We start from the raw sequence: 20,196 nt of genomic DNA on the forward strand, positions 1-20,196 counted from the left end.
TATCAGAATACCTATATTAGAACACTGCTATATATAAATCTAACAGATATCCTTAAGTTGCGCTTTCCAGACATGAAAAACGTAAGTTGAATTTCGTCAATCGGCCCAGTAAAACGGGAGATATAGAACTGCCCTTTTCTTTTTTTTCCCCGTAGTGTACTCTTAAATTCAAAACAATGGTCTTGTTCTCAGTCTATAGAGCCAGTAAAATTATAGAGTTATGTTACATTTAAATGAAGAAGACTGTTTTATTGAAACTAAATATATAATCTAAGTTATCTTCAGCATAATCAGGGCATTCTTATAGAAACGTACACCAATATGAAAACGAATATTTTCTTCAGTCTACGGTTTTCATAACTACGTTATGAAACGTTATGGTTATCTATCTCACGTTATCTATCTCAAAACCATTATTTCAGATTCTATTTATCCATGCATCTGGGCAATTCACTATAAGTCCATTCTCCATCCACGCAACGTGTTATGGCTTCCCCATCGAGTATCAAATTGCTGCTACACTTGAATTTAACTATATTTTGTTTCATATCTTCGTCTAATATGAGGCCTGGACGATGCTTCGTATCGATAGGTGAACATCTCCATTTAGTTTCGTCATCGATTTTTTCTGCTAAATCAAAAAAGAAATTTGTTTGATTTTAATGTAGTCATTACTAAAGAAGAACTTTGCTTTATCACAATATAGTTATTAGCCCCATTTGACCCACAATAATAGTAGCAGTTTGTGAATTTAATTTGTCGCCTAACAATAGTAGCAAAAGAAAATAAATATAGAACTCAACATTTATTATCAAACAACTAGATATAGTAACTAATTCCATTACCATCAGAGAGCATTAATTTCAGAGATAATCCTCTTCGTTACGTTATTAATGCACATACATTTTATTTACAATATAATACTTTGCTTACACGCATTATTATTAGACAAACGCCTTCATCATCATTAGGCTTAACACCTTCGATCTCCCATCAAAGTAAGCTACAGAATATCAATAGAGATAAGACGTTCAGAGCGTCACCTAACGGCGCAAACTATCACTTTATAACAACTAGATTACCTTATACAATAAACTAAAACTGCTATTAACTTTTATTTTGAATGTTCATATAGTTTCTGCATTTTTTTAATAATGTTGTTATTGCATTTTCAACATGTAGGTAAGATCTCTCGTCTGCAAGTCTTTGCTAACTATACCCGTGAGCTTTAAAAATTATTGCAGCCATCGTCCTTTATTCCTTTCAGCATAACTAGTTGAAGTGAAAGAAACATATTTTCTGGTATATCGTGAGAAATATTGTCGAAGGCTATGTTTACTGCTTCTATGGTGCCTTTTCTACTAAGAGAAAAAAATGCTTAAATGTTTCAGGTTTTTCTCCAAGTCGTTGCCGTTACGTCCACAGTTTTGTCTTTTCAAAGAATCAAGATTAGCATAAGATTTAACTTGACAATTATTTTTGGAAGCATGTTTCCAAATTCTTGATATGATCATTCCGTTACGCTTAAATTGTTTTGCCTTTTTCAACTTTTGGTGTTTCTTTTAACGCATCAAGAACTAGACCAGCGATTCTTAACCGGTGGTACGCAAAGAAGTGAAGTACTTTTGACTATTAAATTCAAAGATCTCGCGAAGGAAAAGAATAATTGATGGAAACTTCCTGTGGTCAAGCTCTAACTGGAGATTTCAAAAATAACACACTTGATAACTTTGGTTAAACCCAAAGAAGGAATTAAAAGGCGTTTCAAATAAAGCTGTTAAATTATTATTACCTATTTGCACAACCTATTTGTGTGAACAAGTGTTTTCTTCCAGGTTTTATTTGAAAAAGAAATACCGAACAAAATTAAAATTGGATCCTAATTTAGGATTAAATTTAAGTGAAATGAAATCAGACATAAAGAAATGGATCTCTCTTAAACAGGCCAAAATTTCACACTAAATTTTAGAATTAAAATATTATAGCTTAAATTTTGATAATTAAAATGGTAACCAATTTTCAATTTAATATAGCCAGCAGGTTGTGCAAATGGCAAATATATTTTCTTTTTAATATTTATATTGAGCAATTGAAACATAATCATTGTAAAATGTAGTGGTGGTACTAATAAAGGTTTTCGCTTTTGTTTAAATGGATCAAAGGATCTTAGTCAAAAGGATAAGAACCGCTGAACTAGACAATCGCAGCTCAAACTTTGCTTGAAAACTCTCTTTTTTTTGTCTTACTTTTACAATGGGTTGATATTCAACTGAAATGAAGCAACTGATTTCTATCAGCGGATGATATTAAAAAAATAGTTAAACTTCGTAATAGTTAGGTTAACCTAAAAATTGAAAGATGTGTCAAAACAAATGACAGAGGTCAAGAAACATTGATTTTGATTGTTGAAGGCTTTGCAATTTTGTGCTACAACATAACTTACAGCTCATTCGCCAATAATTCCTGTTTAAATATCCACTTGCTACTATTATTATGAGACAGAGGAAGTATTAAAATTAGCTATACTTACTTTCATGTGCACATTCCTCTGAGGTTGGGGGACCTCTTGACCAGCTTCCATTGGAAAGACATATAGCTGAGAGTTCTTTCTTACATGGAAACCGAGCTACTGTACTTAGAATTCTATCTTCTGCATCAGGAAAGCGTATATATTTGACATCATTGTAACTTATCTCAGGACATTGAACGGCTGCAACATAGCGAGAGTTTTAACATCATTAAATCATACATTTGGCAATGCTAGATAAAATTTGTACCAAAAAAAAGAGACAGTTCTATATCTCCCGTTGTACTAGACCGATTGTCGCAATTTAACCTGCGTTTTCCATGCTTCGAAAGCGCGACTAATGATATATATAAGATTTATATATAGCATTATTCTAGCATAGGTATTTGACACGGTTACAGCCGAAAACATCGCGGCAAAAACATCGCGGACGAAAACGTCGCGGAGAAAACCACGCAAGGCAAAAACGTCGTGCTACAAAATATCGTGGGAGAAAACATCGCAAAGAGAAAACATCACAGTTCTAAAACATCGTGGTACAAAACATCGTCGTCGAAAAAAATGCGGTTCAAAAACTTCGCAGTTCAAAAACATCGTCGTCGAAAATATCGTGGTAAAAAATAAAGTACCTACAAATCATCGCATGACGATAACATCGTAGACATGATTCTTTCAGGCTTTTATAACTGTAAATGGATATTCCCATATTGATTTGTGGTCGCAAGATGGAAAAAAGGATAATTTTTACTTTCATACTTTTTATTAACTAATAAATTTTTGTTGAAAAATAAGAATAAAACTTAAGCATAGAAAATTAATGCAACGTATAGCACTTAATAGAATTTTAAACCGACATAGTTAACTAACAAAGTTAACATTAATAAATCATTTTTATGAAGTTTTTACTGGTAATTTTTCATGAAAAGTATAACCTATAATTTGCATTTAATTTTTTATGCTTAAGTTTCCTTCTTACTTTTTCAGCAAAAATTTATTAGTTAATAAAAAATGTGAAAGTAAAAATTATCCTTCTTTACATCTTGCGCTCCCAAATCATTATGGGAACATCCTTTTACAATTATTAAAACCTGAAAAAAGCATGTCTGCGAAGTTATCGTCATGCGATGATTTGTAGATACTTTATTTTTTACCACGATATTTTCGACGACGATGTTTTAAACTGCGAAGTTTTTGAACCGCATTATTTTCGACGACGATGTTTTGTAACACGATGTTTTAGAACTGCGATGTTTTCTCTTTGCGATGTTTTCTCCCACGATATTTTGTAGCACGACGTTTTTGTCTTGCGTTGTTTTCTCCAAGACGTTTTCGTCCGCGATGTTTTTGCCGCGATGTTATCGGCGGACACCATTTGACACGGAATCGGACTTTTTCTGAAATAATATTCCAGTTTTTTCCTTCCATATTTCGATTCTAGGACTCAAATTATACCAAAGTGCCAATTTTAGTAAAACTCACACGAGTAGTTTTTAAAAAACTGGCTCTCAAAATTTTAGTTCTTAGGTGTTAATTGAATTTGGTATATATGGATTAATATCTGTTTTTTATTAAGCTTATTTGATTCTTCCTTTCGCATTTCGAAATTTAGGTTCATTGCAAATAAAATTAACCCATTTTTTATGATTTATATTTTAATTTGTATTTTTAAGTCATTTTAATAAATTTTACAAAAAAGAATTTTTGGATTCTAACTTCTAAAATTTTTACCATCAGCTTAAAGTAGATGTATTTCTAGGCATACCGGCAAAAAATTCGAGTTTTTTATTCAAAATTTCCTGAGATATACGTGAATTTAGATACTGGCGCGTTTTGAAATTTAGCATATTAGTTATAAGCAATAATAACGCCAAATGTGGTTTACTCACTTTGTTAATATTATTTGAAAGTATGAACGATGACCTTTCTTCTGCTCGTGTACAATGAAGAAAAATGGAAAGGAAAATTGATTGCTATAAATTAAGATGTTAGCCAAATGAATTATTCTTGACGCAAACTGAAAAAATGCGCCAAGGTAAATTTTTTAATTCCTCCAAAAATATCTCACTAAAATTTAAAAAATTTAACATCTAAGCATAATTTGAGTCGTAGAATCGAAATATGGAAAAACATTGGTATGTTATTTCAGAAAAAGTCCGATTTTTTGTCAAAATACCCATGTTAAAACAATGCTATATAGTCAAGTTTTTCAGCAGTCTCAGCAGCAGTTTCGGCAGTCGTTCCAGTATATAACAGGTGATATAGAACTGTCCCGTTTCTTTTCTGTGGGAGGTGCACTTATGAATCATCATCAGAATAAGCAAATATACCTTTATGATCTTACTATAGTTGGAAAAGAGATATTTTCAGGTGAAATCACTCCCATTTAACTCAAAATACATAGCTGTGCATGTTAAACAAATTGTCTACATTCATTTCTAGAACCCACTGCACTGAATTCTTAAACACTGCATGTGCACTGGAGTTTAGATTTTAAGTTAGTTTGAAATTTCATACTTATCCTAAGTATAGCAATGGCTGTTTCAAAGGTAATGTATACATATAAAGTTATTCTCCGTTTTTAACATTAACTTTACACTTTCCGAAGTAATATATTTCAAGTTCACAGTTTGATCCATATAGCGCTCTAAGTCTGGGAGGCCTTAGAGCCATATAGTGCTCTGAGGCCTCTAAGGCTTAGAGCGCTATATGTATACTGAATAGTTATTTAACCTAATTTTGTCGCAGGAAAACCGTTATGGTTAATCTTTCTGTTTTTTAGACCAAAAAAGGGTTATTAGTCTCGAAATAAGATTTAGTCTTGAATCACTGTAAATGCGACGTTTAACTTTAGATTCGAGTCTGTTGCCGTTTGGAAAAATGTAAGATAGTTATCTTTCAAATTGAAGCTGTCTCTTGTGAATTAACAAACTAAGCTACCTAAAAGCGGTAGATGCAGTTCTTAACCCTTTGCGGCACAGTGTGTCCGGTCTGGACACACCTAAAAATTTCCTTCTGTACGCATAGAAAAATTGAATGAAAAAGAATTTATAGGTTACTATAGGATACACTGAACCTTCTTTATTTATAGTAGATGGCAGCTCAACACAAACCAGTCCATATATTTTAGCCATGTTTAGTTTTTTAAGACCCTCATTCTCCAAAGAAATCTTCCAGATGGTTTTTACGGTATAAAAGGAATTGTTTGAAAAGAAATTTCTATGTTATTTTTTTGGCTGTATTCTAATCTCCTTATTCTATATTAGTTTCAAGTTTTTACCTTGAAATCTTGCCTAAAATCAAACGGCGAACTCTAGGTGTGCCCAGAGTGGGCTCACCGATAATCTAGGACCACTGAGAGTCTGTATTCTTTATTTCTTCGCATCTCATCGGTCAGTTCACTGCCAACAATGCTCGTTTCAGCACTCTTTTCGAAGCTCTATTCAATCAGTGTGCCACTTTGGGCACACTCACAGAATAACTCACAGAATAATAAAACAATAAGTGCTATCTTCACAAAATTTTACTTGTGTACTCCTCTAGGACTAGTTACCTTTTTTTTTTTTTTATCAAAACTCCGACTTTAAAAAGTAGCATGCCGGAAAGGGTTAGGAATATTCGTTTCTTACTTTTAAATCGGATTCATTTAAATAATAAAAATGCTTTTAATTCATCATCTATCTAATTAAAAATATTTAGCATTTTGATATAACTATGTTATTTTTTATTATCTATTTCACATTTTGTAAATTTTTATTTAACTTTTGATTAACAAACTTAACGATTTGAGAACATTTGACTCCACCTCGCGTGACTATCTATCGGAAATTTCAAAGTTATGCTATTTTTAAATACGTTGTGATTTTGCTGTTGAACTGAATTTTTACGAAAAGCCTAATATTTAGCAAATAAAGCTAACACGCAAAACGTTAAAAACAGAAAAAAAAAAAAAAAAAAAAACCCTCCACCCCAAAAAAGAAAAATCTGAAAGGTTTCAGATTTTATATTGCGACTAAAGGGGAGGCTTTTTTCCCCTCAATTACATATACATAAACATTTTGAGAGCATTTGAGCTAACGCACCTTTGGGCAAAACCTATTGAAAAACTGCATATTTTTAGAGTTTCCGACAAACAATCTCACTCACTAGAGATAAAAAAAAAAATATTTGATTATGCACAGAGCATTGCCACTGCTCGCTTTGAAAGCGTTGATTTTGTTAATAAAAAATTCGTTAAAGTTTAAAAAGTATGAAATAGATAATAAAACAAATTATAAATTCAAGATAATATTCGGGTGGATGATTACGTTATTCAAAATTTTATGACTATACGTTTCGTTACTTTTTTCACAATATCAGAAACATTCATACATTCATGCATATGTTTCATTATTTAATTTATTTAAATATGGTACAGAACAATAATATTTGGTGCAACATTTTAACAGGGATATGGAGGTTTATAGCAATTCGACGCAAAATGCCGTTCCGAGAGAGAGTAATAGCCCTTCTGCGGTAACGCCTTTCTGGGATAAAGAAAAGTAAAATGTTTCTTAAGCTACCTTACTAATAAAACTGAACATAGATAAGATGAACTGAGAAAATACTAAAAAAGTAGAAAATGCATGCCAACAGTTAACAATGCATCAAGAATTCTAAACATATACTGTTATACTGCTTTTGAAATTTTTGTGATTTTCCTGTTGAATTTTAAATGACGTAAATGCGAATTAAAAAAAATATAAAAAAGGTAAAATGATAAAAAAAAAAAAAAAAAAAAAAAAAAAGAGAGAGAGAGAGAGAGAGAGAGAGAGAGAGATAAAAAACGGATATAAAAGTTAAAAAAGATAAAATGATAAAAAAGATAAAAACGGATATAAAAGATAAAAAAGATAAAAAAGCTAAAATGATATAAAATGATAAAAAGATAAAAAAGATAATAAGCAGTAGTGAGTGGAACTAGAGACTAGTAGATTGCGAGTTCAGCGAGAGCATTAAAAAAACCTTAACAAGCCATTTTGGGCGACTGTTAAAATCTGAAAACTTGCATGCTTTTTTAAAGCCTTGCTTGTTATTTCTTCGGTCTTAGTGAGAGAGATACCAGGTATTCTGGCTGCACGCGTCCGCCTTTTTAGGCTACTCTCTCGTAAGCTATTATCACGCTCGGCCGTACTTTATGCCCTTGATAGTTTCACAGTCTATTAACGTTAAGTGGCCAACTCTCTTAGAATTTTAATAGCTTCGGCTATACCTCTTTAGTTAAGATTAGTTTAGTTTAATACTTAGTTTCTTATGTTCAAGCCCAAGTGTCGGCTTTATTGTACACTCCAAGACGGAGTTCTGTCAAATTTTGTTTTGAATAATAAAGGGTTATTTCACCCTTTCATCTTGTTGTTTCCTGTCACACGAACTCAAGCGATTATTCACTTGCTAGTTCTTAAAATTCTTCACTTTCAACAGTAACTTAGAATTACACCATGAGGAATCCTACAAGTTATTAAAAAATGATCGATAGTATACGTGAAAAAATAAAGTAATTTCATTGATATTTACTAAATGATATTTTCAAACAAAACTGAACAATATTAAAGTCCGAAAACAAAATAATTTCCTTACTGTTTAGTAAATGATATTTGAAAAAAAAAAAAAAAAAAAAAAAAAAAAAAAATTGAATAATATTAAAGTCCGAAAATAAAATAATTTCATTAATATTTAGTTAATGATATTTGCAAGCGAAATTGAAAAATATAAATGTCTGAAAATAAACTGGAGGTACGGTATTTTGGATCCGATTGCTGTTTACCTAGGCCCACTAGCGGCCGAGCGGTAAAGTCGCTAAACACTGGTCGTTCTGTTCGAGGTTCGAATCCCGCGAACGGGCTGGGTGCATAGGCGTTTTCGTGATTTTTCCCATGTGTAGCGTATATACGAACCAATTTTTCTTAGAAAGTCCTCCACGAAGGCATCCCTCCCCTTTGGCAGATAGCCCTCGTGTGCTTTGCCATAATTAAATACACCAACTACTGTTTACCTAACTCACGAATTCTAAATAATTTAACTTATTCAGTACAGTTTGCATCTTATTCTCGCCCTGAAAACTTGTTCTGTCATTAATTTCTGAAATATCAACGAAGGCTTTTATAAATTCTTACCTGTGATATTCACTACTATACTATGTTCAACACCAAAAGGGGTGCGACAAGTATATGTCCCACTGTGTTCTTCTTTGGCGGCAGTTACAGTCACAGCAACGTGACTCTTTCTCGTCTGGACATTCGACATCATGACAGAAGAATCAGAATCACTGTAGCGTACATACCAACTGGCAGTTCCCCAAACACTCTCAGGAAAGAGGCACTGCAGAGTGAAGGTAGTCCTTGGGTAGACTACTAATTCTCCAGCAGAGCCCGTACCCATCAGGGAGAATTGTTCGTCGACGGTATGGTTCTGTGAAATGTTGGGTCGTCCTATCCAGATCGCTGGAGTAATTGTTTGCAGAGTCTCTATTGCTAAATTTAAAACCGAAGGTATTCTAAGAAAATGGACGTAATAATTTCGGAAGAAAAATATGAATGAGCACTATTGGAAAAATGGATAATAATGCTAAATAATTTCATTTTAAAAGCCTTAATCAGTAAATACATCTAATCCTTCAACAAACAATAACATTCTGAGAAAAATGTAACTTGAGTCACTAGTGGTAGAAAAACTTTAAGATTGAAAACTGGCAGTGGAGGAATAAAAATAAAAAAAAAACAACTTTTCGTCGTATGTTCTATTATGTATATATAGTATATATTTAATAATTAATATTAACTTGATTATCTCCTCTAAAATGATAAAAAAAATCTTAACACAATGGGAGTTTTTTTAAAGTTTAAAACATCGTAAAGGTTGTATAAATTGCTAAAAACAAAAGGAGTAATATGTGATAAGTTTAATGAAAAAAGTACAAATATTAATAATAAAAATATTTTATAAGAAAAATTTCCAATTCCATAGAAAGATCTTAACATTTCAAGGAGAATTTGTCTCTTTCCCTAAAACTACCAACAGTTCAATTCGATCGCGTTTTGTCTCTATTACGCTTTAGAAAAATACTCCTGCGCCAAAATGCAAATTTATATAATATTTTAATTTAAATTCTTGATTTTCAAAATATGCGAAAGAAATTCCCCGACGCGATATAAGACAATAAATGTAGCATACTACGGATCAGTATATGAGACATAAAATAAGAATCAACGGTTACAAACCTAAATAAAAGTTACCGAATAGAAACAGATATCTAACATACATTTCAAAATGTCCTATCAATATTTTGGTTTTTATATTATCCAAAATTAACCTTAATCTTTAATTACAGTTACTCCTCCTAAATATTGCAGCCATTTTTCTATTCCAAATAACCCCACCAGCGGCCGAGCGGTAACACTGGTAGTTCGGTCCGAGGTTCGAATCCCACGAAAGGGCTGGCTGCATGGGTGTTTTCGTGGTTTTCCCTATGTGTAACGTGTATACGAGCCAGTTTCGCTTAGAAAGTCCTCCACGAAGGCATCCCTTCCCTTAGACAGATAGCCCTCGAGGCTTTGCCGTAATTAAATAACCTAACTTAACCTATTAAAAATGGAGGAGTGTATGCAGCACCAGGCTAAGGACGCCTAGGGTTACAACATTAGGAAGTTGGGAAAAGTCAAATTACTGTTTCACTATTAGCAGATTATAAACTGGCGAGAAAATTCAAGACAGAAGATTTCAATTTTTTGTTGACCAAGAAAAATCTTAATTCTACGGAAAAGGGGTGGCAATTGGCGAAAATTCTGTTTTCTCGGCAAGATTCAGGTTATTAAAATGACAAAAGGCCGAGAGTAAAAACTTTCGAAAATCTAAGCATAGGAACCAGGCGATCGCATTAAATGTTAGATTTCGTTACTTGGCAAAACCTGAATACTTTTGACATTTAAAATAACTGTCTAAGAATTTGAAAATTAAGGCCGGGCAAGGACTTTTAAATCGGTTAAGAGGAAGTATGTGTATGCATATACACAGTATCAAACATTTTTATTTTAAAACAAAATAATCCCAGTATTTTTCCGTCCAATATAAAGGAGGGATTCAGAATTTTCGGGTGAACTGTTACAATTAAATAATTTAGAATGGTTCATCAGGTAATTTTGGATTAATAGAAACGCAGTAGTTTTCCAAGAGGGGAGGTCAGGGCTTAATTTCTAAGATTAGAAGTGCCGGAGCCCTATGGAAGACCGTCAGCAGAGAGGAACAAGAGTAAATAAATAAATAAAATGACTATTAAACTCTCTAATACTTTTAAAATTAAATAGTTAGTTATTATCAAATTAATTAATAGCTATTTAATTAATGTTTATAAATTGTTAATGAATCAATAATTATTATATGATTAATTAATTATAATTCAATTGATAATTATTGGGTAATTAATTATTATTTATTGAAATAATTAAAGATTGAAGTAATTAACTAATTAAAATAAATAAAATGTAAAGAGATAAATTGAAATTTAATATGCGATTTAATATAATTTTATTGTTAAAATAAAATTTTCGAGATAAAATTTCTACTGGAATTGTTATTCAACTACATAAAAGAAGTGCAGCAGCCATATTACTCGGGGCTCCGGTGCGTTCCGGCTAGAATTATGATTTATTACAAAAACTAAGAAGCACCGAAGCCGAGATCCGGTGTGTTTCGGCCCAATTTAAGTTCTGATCGTAGGGGGGGGGAGTTCTTTTATCATCACAAAAATTAAATATACTTAAAGTATAGCTGATGAAAATTCCAGGGCGAAACAGAATGAGGGTATGAGTGGGTGGAAACAAAAAATGAGAGGAATCTTGATGAGAAAGAACTTTCTCTTTGACCGCGGCTCTCTGTTGACATAATTATAGCCATCAAGCAGATGGGTGTCAGGGGTAAATGAGTCCTGAATCGGACTCCTAAATGTAAAGTTTCTGGTTACGCTTCCCCCCCCCCAAATTAGTGGATCCTGTGGGAAGACGATGTATAGGACGTGCTTGAGCAGTTTATCTCAGTATTTCACTTTTATTGTACAGTAAGACCCCGCTTAACGCTGTTTTGTTTAGCGCTGTTTCAGTTTAGCGCTCTTTTTTTTTCAACCCGGGGATTCCTCGAAATTGTGCGCAGCGCTAGGTTTCCAAATAACATATCCGAAACAGTGTAGTTGTGTTTCTTGCTTTTTATCATTTGAAACAACATTTGTTGACATTATTGTAAGTTTAAATTTGATATATAATACTATAACGATTAATAATACAGTGACAAATAGTATGTATGATCTTTAGTTTTTATCGTGGGTGATAATACGAGTAAAACACAAGAAAAGAAAGCAACCAGAAAAAGCATTTCACTGGAAACTCAAATGCAAGCGATTAGAAGATTAGATTCTGGTGAACGTCAATCTCAAATGAGTGCTGCATTGATTTTGGCAACTTCAACAATAAGGACAATTCTTAAGAATATAAAGAAAAAATACTGTCATCGGCAACTGCAACTACGTTAACAAGCTCTGCAACTAGAATTACCCCTTCTAGAAATAACATTATAGAGGAAATGGGAAAACGACTGTCTGTATGGATTGACGACGAAATTGAGCGCAATATGCCATTAAGCCAATCTATCATAATGCCTTCTTGACAAAAAATCAGAAAATTGGAAACCCAGAATAGACTGAACGATCTGACTGACTTAGAATTTTATTTGTTTTTATAAGTATATTCGTTTATATTGTTTTATTTTTGTAAGAAATGAATGTTTGGTTTTATTTTTATTAAAAAACATTATTAAATTTAATAATTAACCAATTTTCTACCTATCTTCCCCTAACCCCATTATTTACATGTTAAGATAGCCTCGTTTAGCGCTGTTTCGCATTACGCTCTACTTTAATGGAACGTATTCCCCGCGTTAAGCGGGGTCTTAGTGTACTTGTTGTCACTTAACGCACATTTCAGAACACAAATTTTCCTTCCTGCGAGGATAACTAACTGTAAGCATCGATAACAATACACTAGACACGATGCCATGGCAAGAAATTTAGGCGTTCCTAAACAAACTCCCTCAAATTTATTGCTTTTCTTAAAGGAAAAGGTTTCCGCATGTGAGTGAGAGGACTTTACTTGAACGTCTCATGTTCTCACGAATTCGTATTTCTACGGAAATAGAGTATTGCAAAGTCTGCTTATTGTTAATCTAAAACGTTAGGAATTCTAAATTTTGTTCCCTTTAAATTGTGGATCAGTTTTACAAAAAGAAGTATCGGAGCTCATCTTATTTAGGGCTCCGGTGCGCTCCGGCTAAAATTGTAATTTATCTTAAAATTTGAGAAGCACCGGAGCTGGGCTCCGGTGCTTCTCAAATTCCGGGCTCCGGCTCCGGTGGGCTCCGGCGCAATTTAAGCACTGGGGGAGGTTCAACTAAATCTGATATACTTCCTCTTCATAACGTTGTATCAGATATTGAGTGCATTCATCTTCCTAAATATTTTTTGTTATTTTTGTATTTCCCTTCTATTTACTCCACCGGTGTGATGACTATTGGTTGATTTTTTTTTACATATTTTGGAGTGATTTTAGATTTTATTGGTTTTGAATTTCATTTCTTTTATGTCTTTGGGGATTTGGTTCTAAATTTCTTACTGTTTATATATATATATATATATATATATATATATATATAATTGTAATTAATTTCGCTAGATCTTCATCCTAACGACGTTATGTAGGTGTTTATTGGATTCCTCTTCTTTCATGTTCTTTTTTTTCATTATTTATTTTTGGCTTTTCTTGTAATAGTTTATTTTAATCTTTCTATAATTTTTTTCAGAATGCTAATTCTACGTTTATAGGTTTTTTGGTAATTTATTTATTTGAATTTCAATTTCTGGTCTTCATGAAAAGTTGGTTATGAACTTCTTTCTCTCTTTGTATATGTATATATGTATATATATATATATATATATGTGTGTGTGTGTGTATGTGTATGTATGTACGTATATACGTTTGTATGTATGTACGTATATACGTTTGTATGTATATACGTTTGGTAATGCCGATATATTTGTTTGTATGTTTGTGCGTTTGGTAATGCCGATTACAATAAAACAGGTATATACACAACTCGTTGTTATATCAGTTTTATATACAAAATGTATACCCTCTACGGATATTCAGTTTGAGTTAGGCGAAATGCATACATAAGTACATACAGAGGGCACGAAAAACATCCCTTTTTAATGCATTTTTATAAACCGTTTTAGAAGAAGGAATCCTTTTTCTGTGAGTAAGTATACACGTCACGCAAACAAAATCGTGCAAATGGATTGGAGATCGGTTAAAATTGATATTTCCGTTGAAATATGGTACCCGAATTTTTCGCGATTACAATACTTCCTTTACGTGGTACAAAAAAGCAAAAAAAAAAAAAAAAAACTATTAACCCTCAATCTCCGGAAAACAAAATACGTAACATAAAGAAAAACTTGCCTTTTAGAGCATAAGCAATAACAAATTAATGAAAGAAAAGAAAACAACAAAATGTTTCTTCGAGAATACAAGGATATTGCTAAAATATCTTCTAGAAGCAAGAATATATATTGCAGATTCAAAGTTACATGATCATCTCTTGTCGGAAATTCACAACGTTTGAGCTCAAAAATTTCAATAGGATTGCAGATTTTCACATTGAGATGAAGTGCAATAAAGCACTGAATACTAGAATACACTACTTAGTTCAGAATTGAAAAGAAATTGAGATATCAGCCGGTCTTAGTTTTGTACTTACTTTTCCGACAGACGAAAAGTGAGCTCAAATTTTCTGATCAAATAATTCCAACTTCTATGCTTATGAAATCGTGTTTTCCATGCTTTTAAAAAACGTTGCTAAATCTGATGAGATTTTACAAAATGTCGCCAACATAGTGACAAAATTTTTCACAAAGCTAGGTAGATTTTTACAAGTTACGTTTTGAGTTTTTTACTCGTTATTCCTAAAATTTTAACGGTTATTTATACATTACATAATAAATAATTAAACATATAAAAGCGGCCGCCCAAACGGTATAGTGGTTAGCGTCGCTGACTGCCGTGCCAAAGGGCTCGAATCCCGAATAAGGCGTGAATGTCTGTAATGCAGTGCATGATTTGACACGTAACGAAGAAAGCATGGATGTTTGTAGTGTCGGTGCGGCATGATGGCACTTTAAATATGCAGCGAGCCGAAAGTCCCCTCGTGTGATTTGGTGGAAGAGGAGAAGGGTGGGCTGGGTTGCTCTCCATTAAAATCGGGAGCGGAAATGAGCTAAATCCGAACTGTCACCTGTAAGGTGTTCATGGCCTGTTGCCAGCTACAGACTCCTTGCCAAGAGGAATTTCGTGGGCTTGGGCTGATGTTACTGTCAGACAAGTGTCAGACAGTAAGAAATTGGGAGCGGAAATGAGCTAAATCCGAACTGTCACCTGTAAGGTGTTCATGGCCCGTTGCCAGCGACAAACTCCTTGCCACGAGGAATTTCGTGGCCTTAGGCTGATGTTACTGACAGACAAGTGTCAGACAGTAAGAAATTGGGAGCGGAAATGAGCTAAATTCCAACTGTCACCTGTAAGGTGTTCATGGCATGCTGCCAACGACAGACGCCTTGCCACAAGAAATTTCGTGGGCTTGGGCTGATGTTACTGTCAGACAAGTGTCAGACAGTAAAAAAATGGGAGCGGAAATAAGCTAAATCCCAACTGTCACCTGTAAGGTGTTCATGGCCTGTTGCCAGCGACAGACCCCTTGCCACGAGGAATTTCGTGGGCTTGGGCTTATGTTACTGTCAGACAGCAAAAAAATTGGGAGCGGAAATGAGCTAAATCCCAACTGTCACCTGTAAGGTGTTCATAGCCTGTTGCCAGCCACAGACCCCTTGCCACGAGGAATTTCGTGGGCTTGGGCTTATGTTACTGTCAGACAGTAAAAAAATTGGGAGCGGAAATGAGCTAAATCCCAACTGTCACCTGTAAGGTGTTCATGGCCTGTTGCCAGAGACAGACCCCTTGCCACGAGGAATTTCGTGGGCTTAGGCTGATGCTACTCTCAGACAAGTGTCAGACAATAAGAAATTGGGAGCGGAAATGAGCTAAATCCGAAATTTCACTTGTAAGGTGTTCATGGCCTGTTGCCAGCGACAGACTCCTTGCCACGAGGAATTTCGTGGGCTTGGGCTTATGTTACTGTCAGACAGTAAAAAAATTGGGAGCGGAAATGAGCTAAATCCGAACTGTCACCTGTAAGGTGTTCATAGCCTGTTGCCAGCGACAGACCCCTTGCCACGAGGAATTTCGTGGGCTTGGGCTTATGTTACTATCAGACAGTACAAAAATTGGGAGCGGAAATGAGCTAAATCCCAACTGTCACCTGTAAGGTGTTCATGGCCTGTTGCCAGCGACATACCCCTTGCCACGAGGAATTTCGTGGGCTTAGGCTGATGCTACTGTCAGACAAGTGTCAGAGAGTAAGTAACAACAACAACAACATACAAATGCCTAACTTCAATGAAAACTTAATCAAGCAACCTAAATACATAACTATACATGAAAAAAAAAAGCATAATACAGAAAAATTACAGTAAAAACAAAGGGCAAAGCAAAATGTAAATTAATCAAAAGAAATGTATAAAAATATGAAGCATACAAAACAACTATACTATACATAGGTATAAATAATGTACATAAAACTGAAGCAGTATAGTATTTACCTCCAGAAGGTAGCACAGAGGAGCATCGTGCATTGATTTGATATTCGCATCTTCTTTTGTTGCTATCAAAGTGTAAATTAGAGGGACACTTCATGCGGTCAACCTTTCCATGCGAACATTTGAAAAAGAACGCACAGTCAGTGGGATCGGGAACTTCCGTGTCCGAACAGCGAAATTCTTTGTTCACTTGATTCGCTAGTTCTTTAAAAATAAGACAACACCTTATATATTAATAGGAAATACAAATAAAAGTTTAACTGCACTTTTCCTTAAAATTTAAAATTGAAAAAAAGTCTGGATTCTTCACATCTCTAACTAAGACATTTAACGGTTAGTTTATGGTTAAGTGGCGATTAAGTTTAATTTAAACTGTGTTCTGTTTTCTTTGGCCCAAAGAAGCCTTAGTTCAGAAGGACTATTAGTCTCCAAAACAGCAGTCTCTTAAAGCGTTGTATCATTTTTCAAATTAATTGCTACCAAATGTTATTGTCGTGTATTATATTTAAAGAAATTAAATAATGAAGAATCTGCATAAAAGTGTGAATGCTCCTTGCGCTGTGAAAAAACGACGGTACCTAGAGCCATCCAATTTTGAATAACGTAATCCTCCACGCGAACATGGGCACCTAGAATACCAGAATTTTGACTTTGTTTTATCATCTTTATCATATTCTGTAAAACGTTAGCGAACTCTTATTAATCAACTAAACGATTTCACAGCGAGCACATTCAACACTTTTCAGAAAAAAAAAAAAAAAAAATATTTTCAGTGGGCGGGACTGTCTATCGGAAGTTCTAAAGATATGCTGTTTCTAATGATTTTTAGCCCAAATTCTCTGGAGACGTGTATGTGCCTTAAATGGGAGAACGTTTGGGTGTAATATAAAATCATCGACAGGATCCGACATGCTGAAGAGCACCTAACCCAGTGGATCCGCTGTTCTGTTAATGGTGCATGGAAACTAAGTACTTGTTGAAGTACTTCCATCAATTTCTGTAGCCCCCGGAAGTATGCATTTCTTTAGCGCATTATTTATTATTAGTCTAAAGGGCCTTTGTCCCTGAAGAACTATTGTTTTCGTTTTGGGATTTTGTGTTGGTTAACTATAAATGTCCTTTTCACTTTTCAAACTGTTGTCACCAATGTTAGAGTCCTGCATTATGTTTGAAGAAATTAAATAATGAAAAATCTGCGTAAATGTATGTATATTCCTGGCACTGTGATAAAACAACGGTACATAGAGCCATCGAATTTTGAATGACGTAAGCCTACTGCGAATATGGGCATGTGAAAGCCCAAATTTGAAATTTGTTTTATTATCGATTTTATATTTTGTAAAACTTTAACAAATTTTTGGTTGACAAACTCGATGATTTCAAAGCGAGCAATGGCAACGTTGTACAGAAGAAACATATCTCCAGCGCGCGAGACTCTGTATCGGAAATTCTAAAGATTGCCTCATTTTAAAATTATTTTGCGCTATTGCTCTTAAACTGAATTTTATGGTTTAAGTGCGAAGAATGTGATATTTAATAAATAAAGGTAACAGATAAAATGTTAAAGAAACGCCCCTTTGAATGTAATATAAAATTTGAAACCTTTCAGATATTTCAATTTTTTTTTACTTATTTATTTACGCAATGCATTTTACGTAAACTTTTATTCTGTACTTTGGTTTAATCAAATCTGTTGCTACTAATTATGCTTGCAAGCATCCATTTCGAAAATTACAATGTAGAACTTGCAACTCTAAATCGTTTTTATTGTTGTGGGCATTATGTGTTTAGTCGTTTTAACCACTTGTAGGACAAATCTAAAGAATATGCTTGTAATATCATGTAATCAAAAGTTAACTACATGTTATATTATTAAGACACAATAACACGCCGAACAAATACTAATTCAGAACTCAAACAACTGACATTATTGAAGTTTCAGGAAAACGCACAGAAGGGATTTTTCTCGAAGCCTCCTGAAGCGCTTGACAAGGCCTATAAATATCCGTTACGTTGAAGCTGGAATCAGCCCAGTCCAGCTACACAGTTCAAACTCGAGCGACTCGTTGAGCGCCTTTGCGATGATTGGTGCTTTGCCTTGTGAATGGTTTTGGTGGTCAATGATATTCATCATATTGTTACGTTATTTTCTTCCTTCACGTTCGTACGGGGTTTGTAGATTTGGAGTGAATAACGACGATACTTGATGAAGTCTCGAAACACACTTTATTTAGCAAATATTAATCAGGACAGCTCCAATAGCACTTTTTGCAGTAGTCGAAGATCTACTCTAAACACGCTGGAACAACCAGTGACACACCCTTCAGGTTATCAGGCTATCACGGTGGAAACAGCTTCACTGCAAAACACCAGAATACAGCTCCCGACTCTATTCGGTCTGCTGCATGTACTCTCGAGACTCTCCACGCTACAACTCGCGATGCAATCGACGACACACAGAGTACGGCTCCCGACTCTTCGGTTCAGTCGTTCCCGGAGCTCAACACTCTCTCTCGACGATGCACTAATCGCGATACACTAAGAGACTCCTTCGGTGAACTCGACGACTTACTCGGCTCTTGCTGCCCGGCTGTCAACACGATCGACTCCGCAGAAATTGACTCGCTAGACGAGACATCAACTCGATACTAACTAACTCGGACTCTATGCGAGGCAACTGACTGAGGACCGGCAGGATTTATATAGCTTTTGGCTTGTATTAGAGAACATTCTGGGCTAAACCGGTAAGAATTCGTTCCAGAAGGTTCTCCACCCGTCCATGGCATATCGCCAATTTTGTCGCCAAATGGGCGATTTCTCGCCAAATGTGGCAACCCTGCCTACCTTTCTATTTTATGGCAACCCTAAAACTGCTTTGCGGGGAAGCCATCTTATCGCGCCTGTACATTTCGTAACAATGTAATAATAATAATTTGCCTTATCTGTTTTCTTTCTTGAGCTATTTATAACTGTTTCCTTTGCTGTATAAACTGTTATTGATTTTGATAAGTGTCAATTTCTTTATTTTCATCCTTTTTAATAGAAGCCTTATTGTGCACAATAATATTATGGTCAATGTTAATTGTTGGATTTACTACCATCAAGGTATTTACAGATTATTGTTCTACGAAAATTTAACGTAAATATAAGCCCTGGAATCCTTGGGAGGCAAGAGTTGCTTGAAGGAAGGTAAAGTTTCTGCGTTATCTCACATTTCATATTAATAACTTAAAATATGTATTTATACTGATTCAAATAAGATTATCTCTACATTGCCTCTTTTCTTGTTCTAAAAGTATCGCCAGGTTTTTCTTTTGCCTTTTAAATTGCATAGTTTTTATTTCCTATTACATTAGCCACAGTCAGAATGTTTTATTATAATTTGTAGGGATTTGTATTTTTTTTAAGTAACCAATTTTATTTAAGTTGCTAATCTTTCCTTTCTAATTATCAGTGCCAGAATGTTTCAATCTGGTGGCCCGCGTGAAGAAATGCAAATTCTACTTGAAAGAGTTTAGAAAACGAGTTTCGCTAGGAAAAAAAGAGGGTTAGGCTAAACCGCCACCTCTGCTGTTTAAATGTTTGCTTACTGCTGAGAAAAACAAGAGAAAGAGTTTAGAAACCGAGTTTCGGTAGGAAAAAAGAGGGTTAGGCTAAAGCCGGCACCTCTGCTGTTTAAATGTTTGCTTACTGCTGGTTCACGTGGCTTAATTACATTTACTTGCTGCCACTAGTTTCGACGGGGGTGTTTTAGAAACGGGATCTAGCTGAGCTCTGTAGTTTAGTTCTATCACTTGTTCATATCTTCAAACTTTTAGTTTCGTTATCTAATTTTCAGTTACCACTCCAGAAGAGGAGTAGTTTGTTAGCGTCGAGTTGACACATT

General features: G+C 34.4%; 1 protein-coding gene across 4 annotated transcripts in view; it reads right to left on the bottom strand.

Moving 5' to 3' along the window:
• LOC118200977 (uncharacterized) overlaps positions 1-20,196 on the bottom strand; it is a 176,589-nt gene that overhangs the window by 80,727 nt on the left and 75,666 nt on the right. For 2 of the 4 annotated variants that reach the window (XM_085827497.1, XM_085827495.1), the window contains exons 8-11: positions 16,314-16,514; positions 8,677-9,033; positions 2,531-2,710; positions 219-631 (exon numbers count right to left, since the gene is read on the bottom strand). In XM_085827497.1, coding sequence (XP_085683623.1) covers positions 426-631; positions 2,531-2,710; positions 8,677-9,033; positions 16,314-16,514 — 944 coding nt within the window. In that variant the 3' untranslated portion in view covers positions 219-425. Of the gene's footprint in view, positions 1-218; positions 632-2,530; positions 2,711-8,676; positions 9,034-16,313; positions 16,515-20,196 lie in introns of those variants that run through there. The other 2 variants (XM_085827496.1, XM_085827498.1) reach the window with 2 other exon arrangements.

Source organism: Stegodyphus dumicola, chromosome 12, assembly GCF_044657685.1.
Source record: "Stegodyphus dumicola isolate Sdum_Otavi_A_Nest chromosome 12, ASM4465768v1".
Classification (NCBI taxonomy): Eukaryota; Metazoa; Arthropoda; class Arachnida; order Araneae; family Eresidae; genus Stegodyphus; species Stegodyphus dumicola.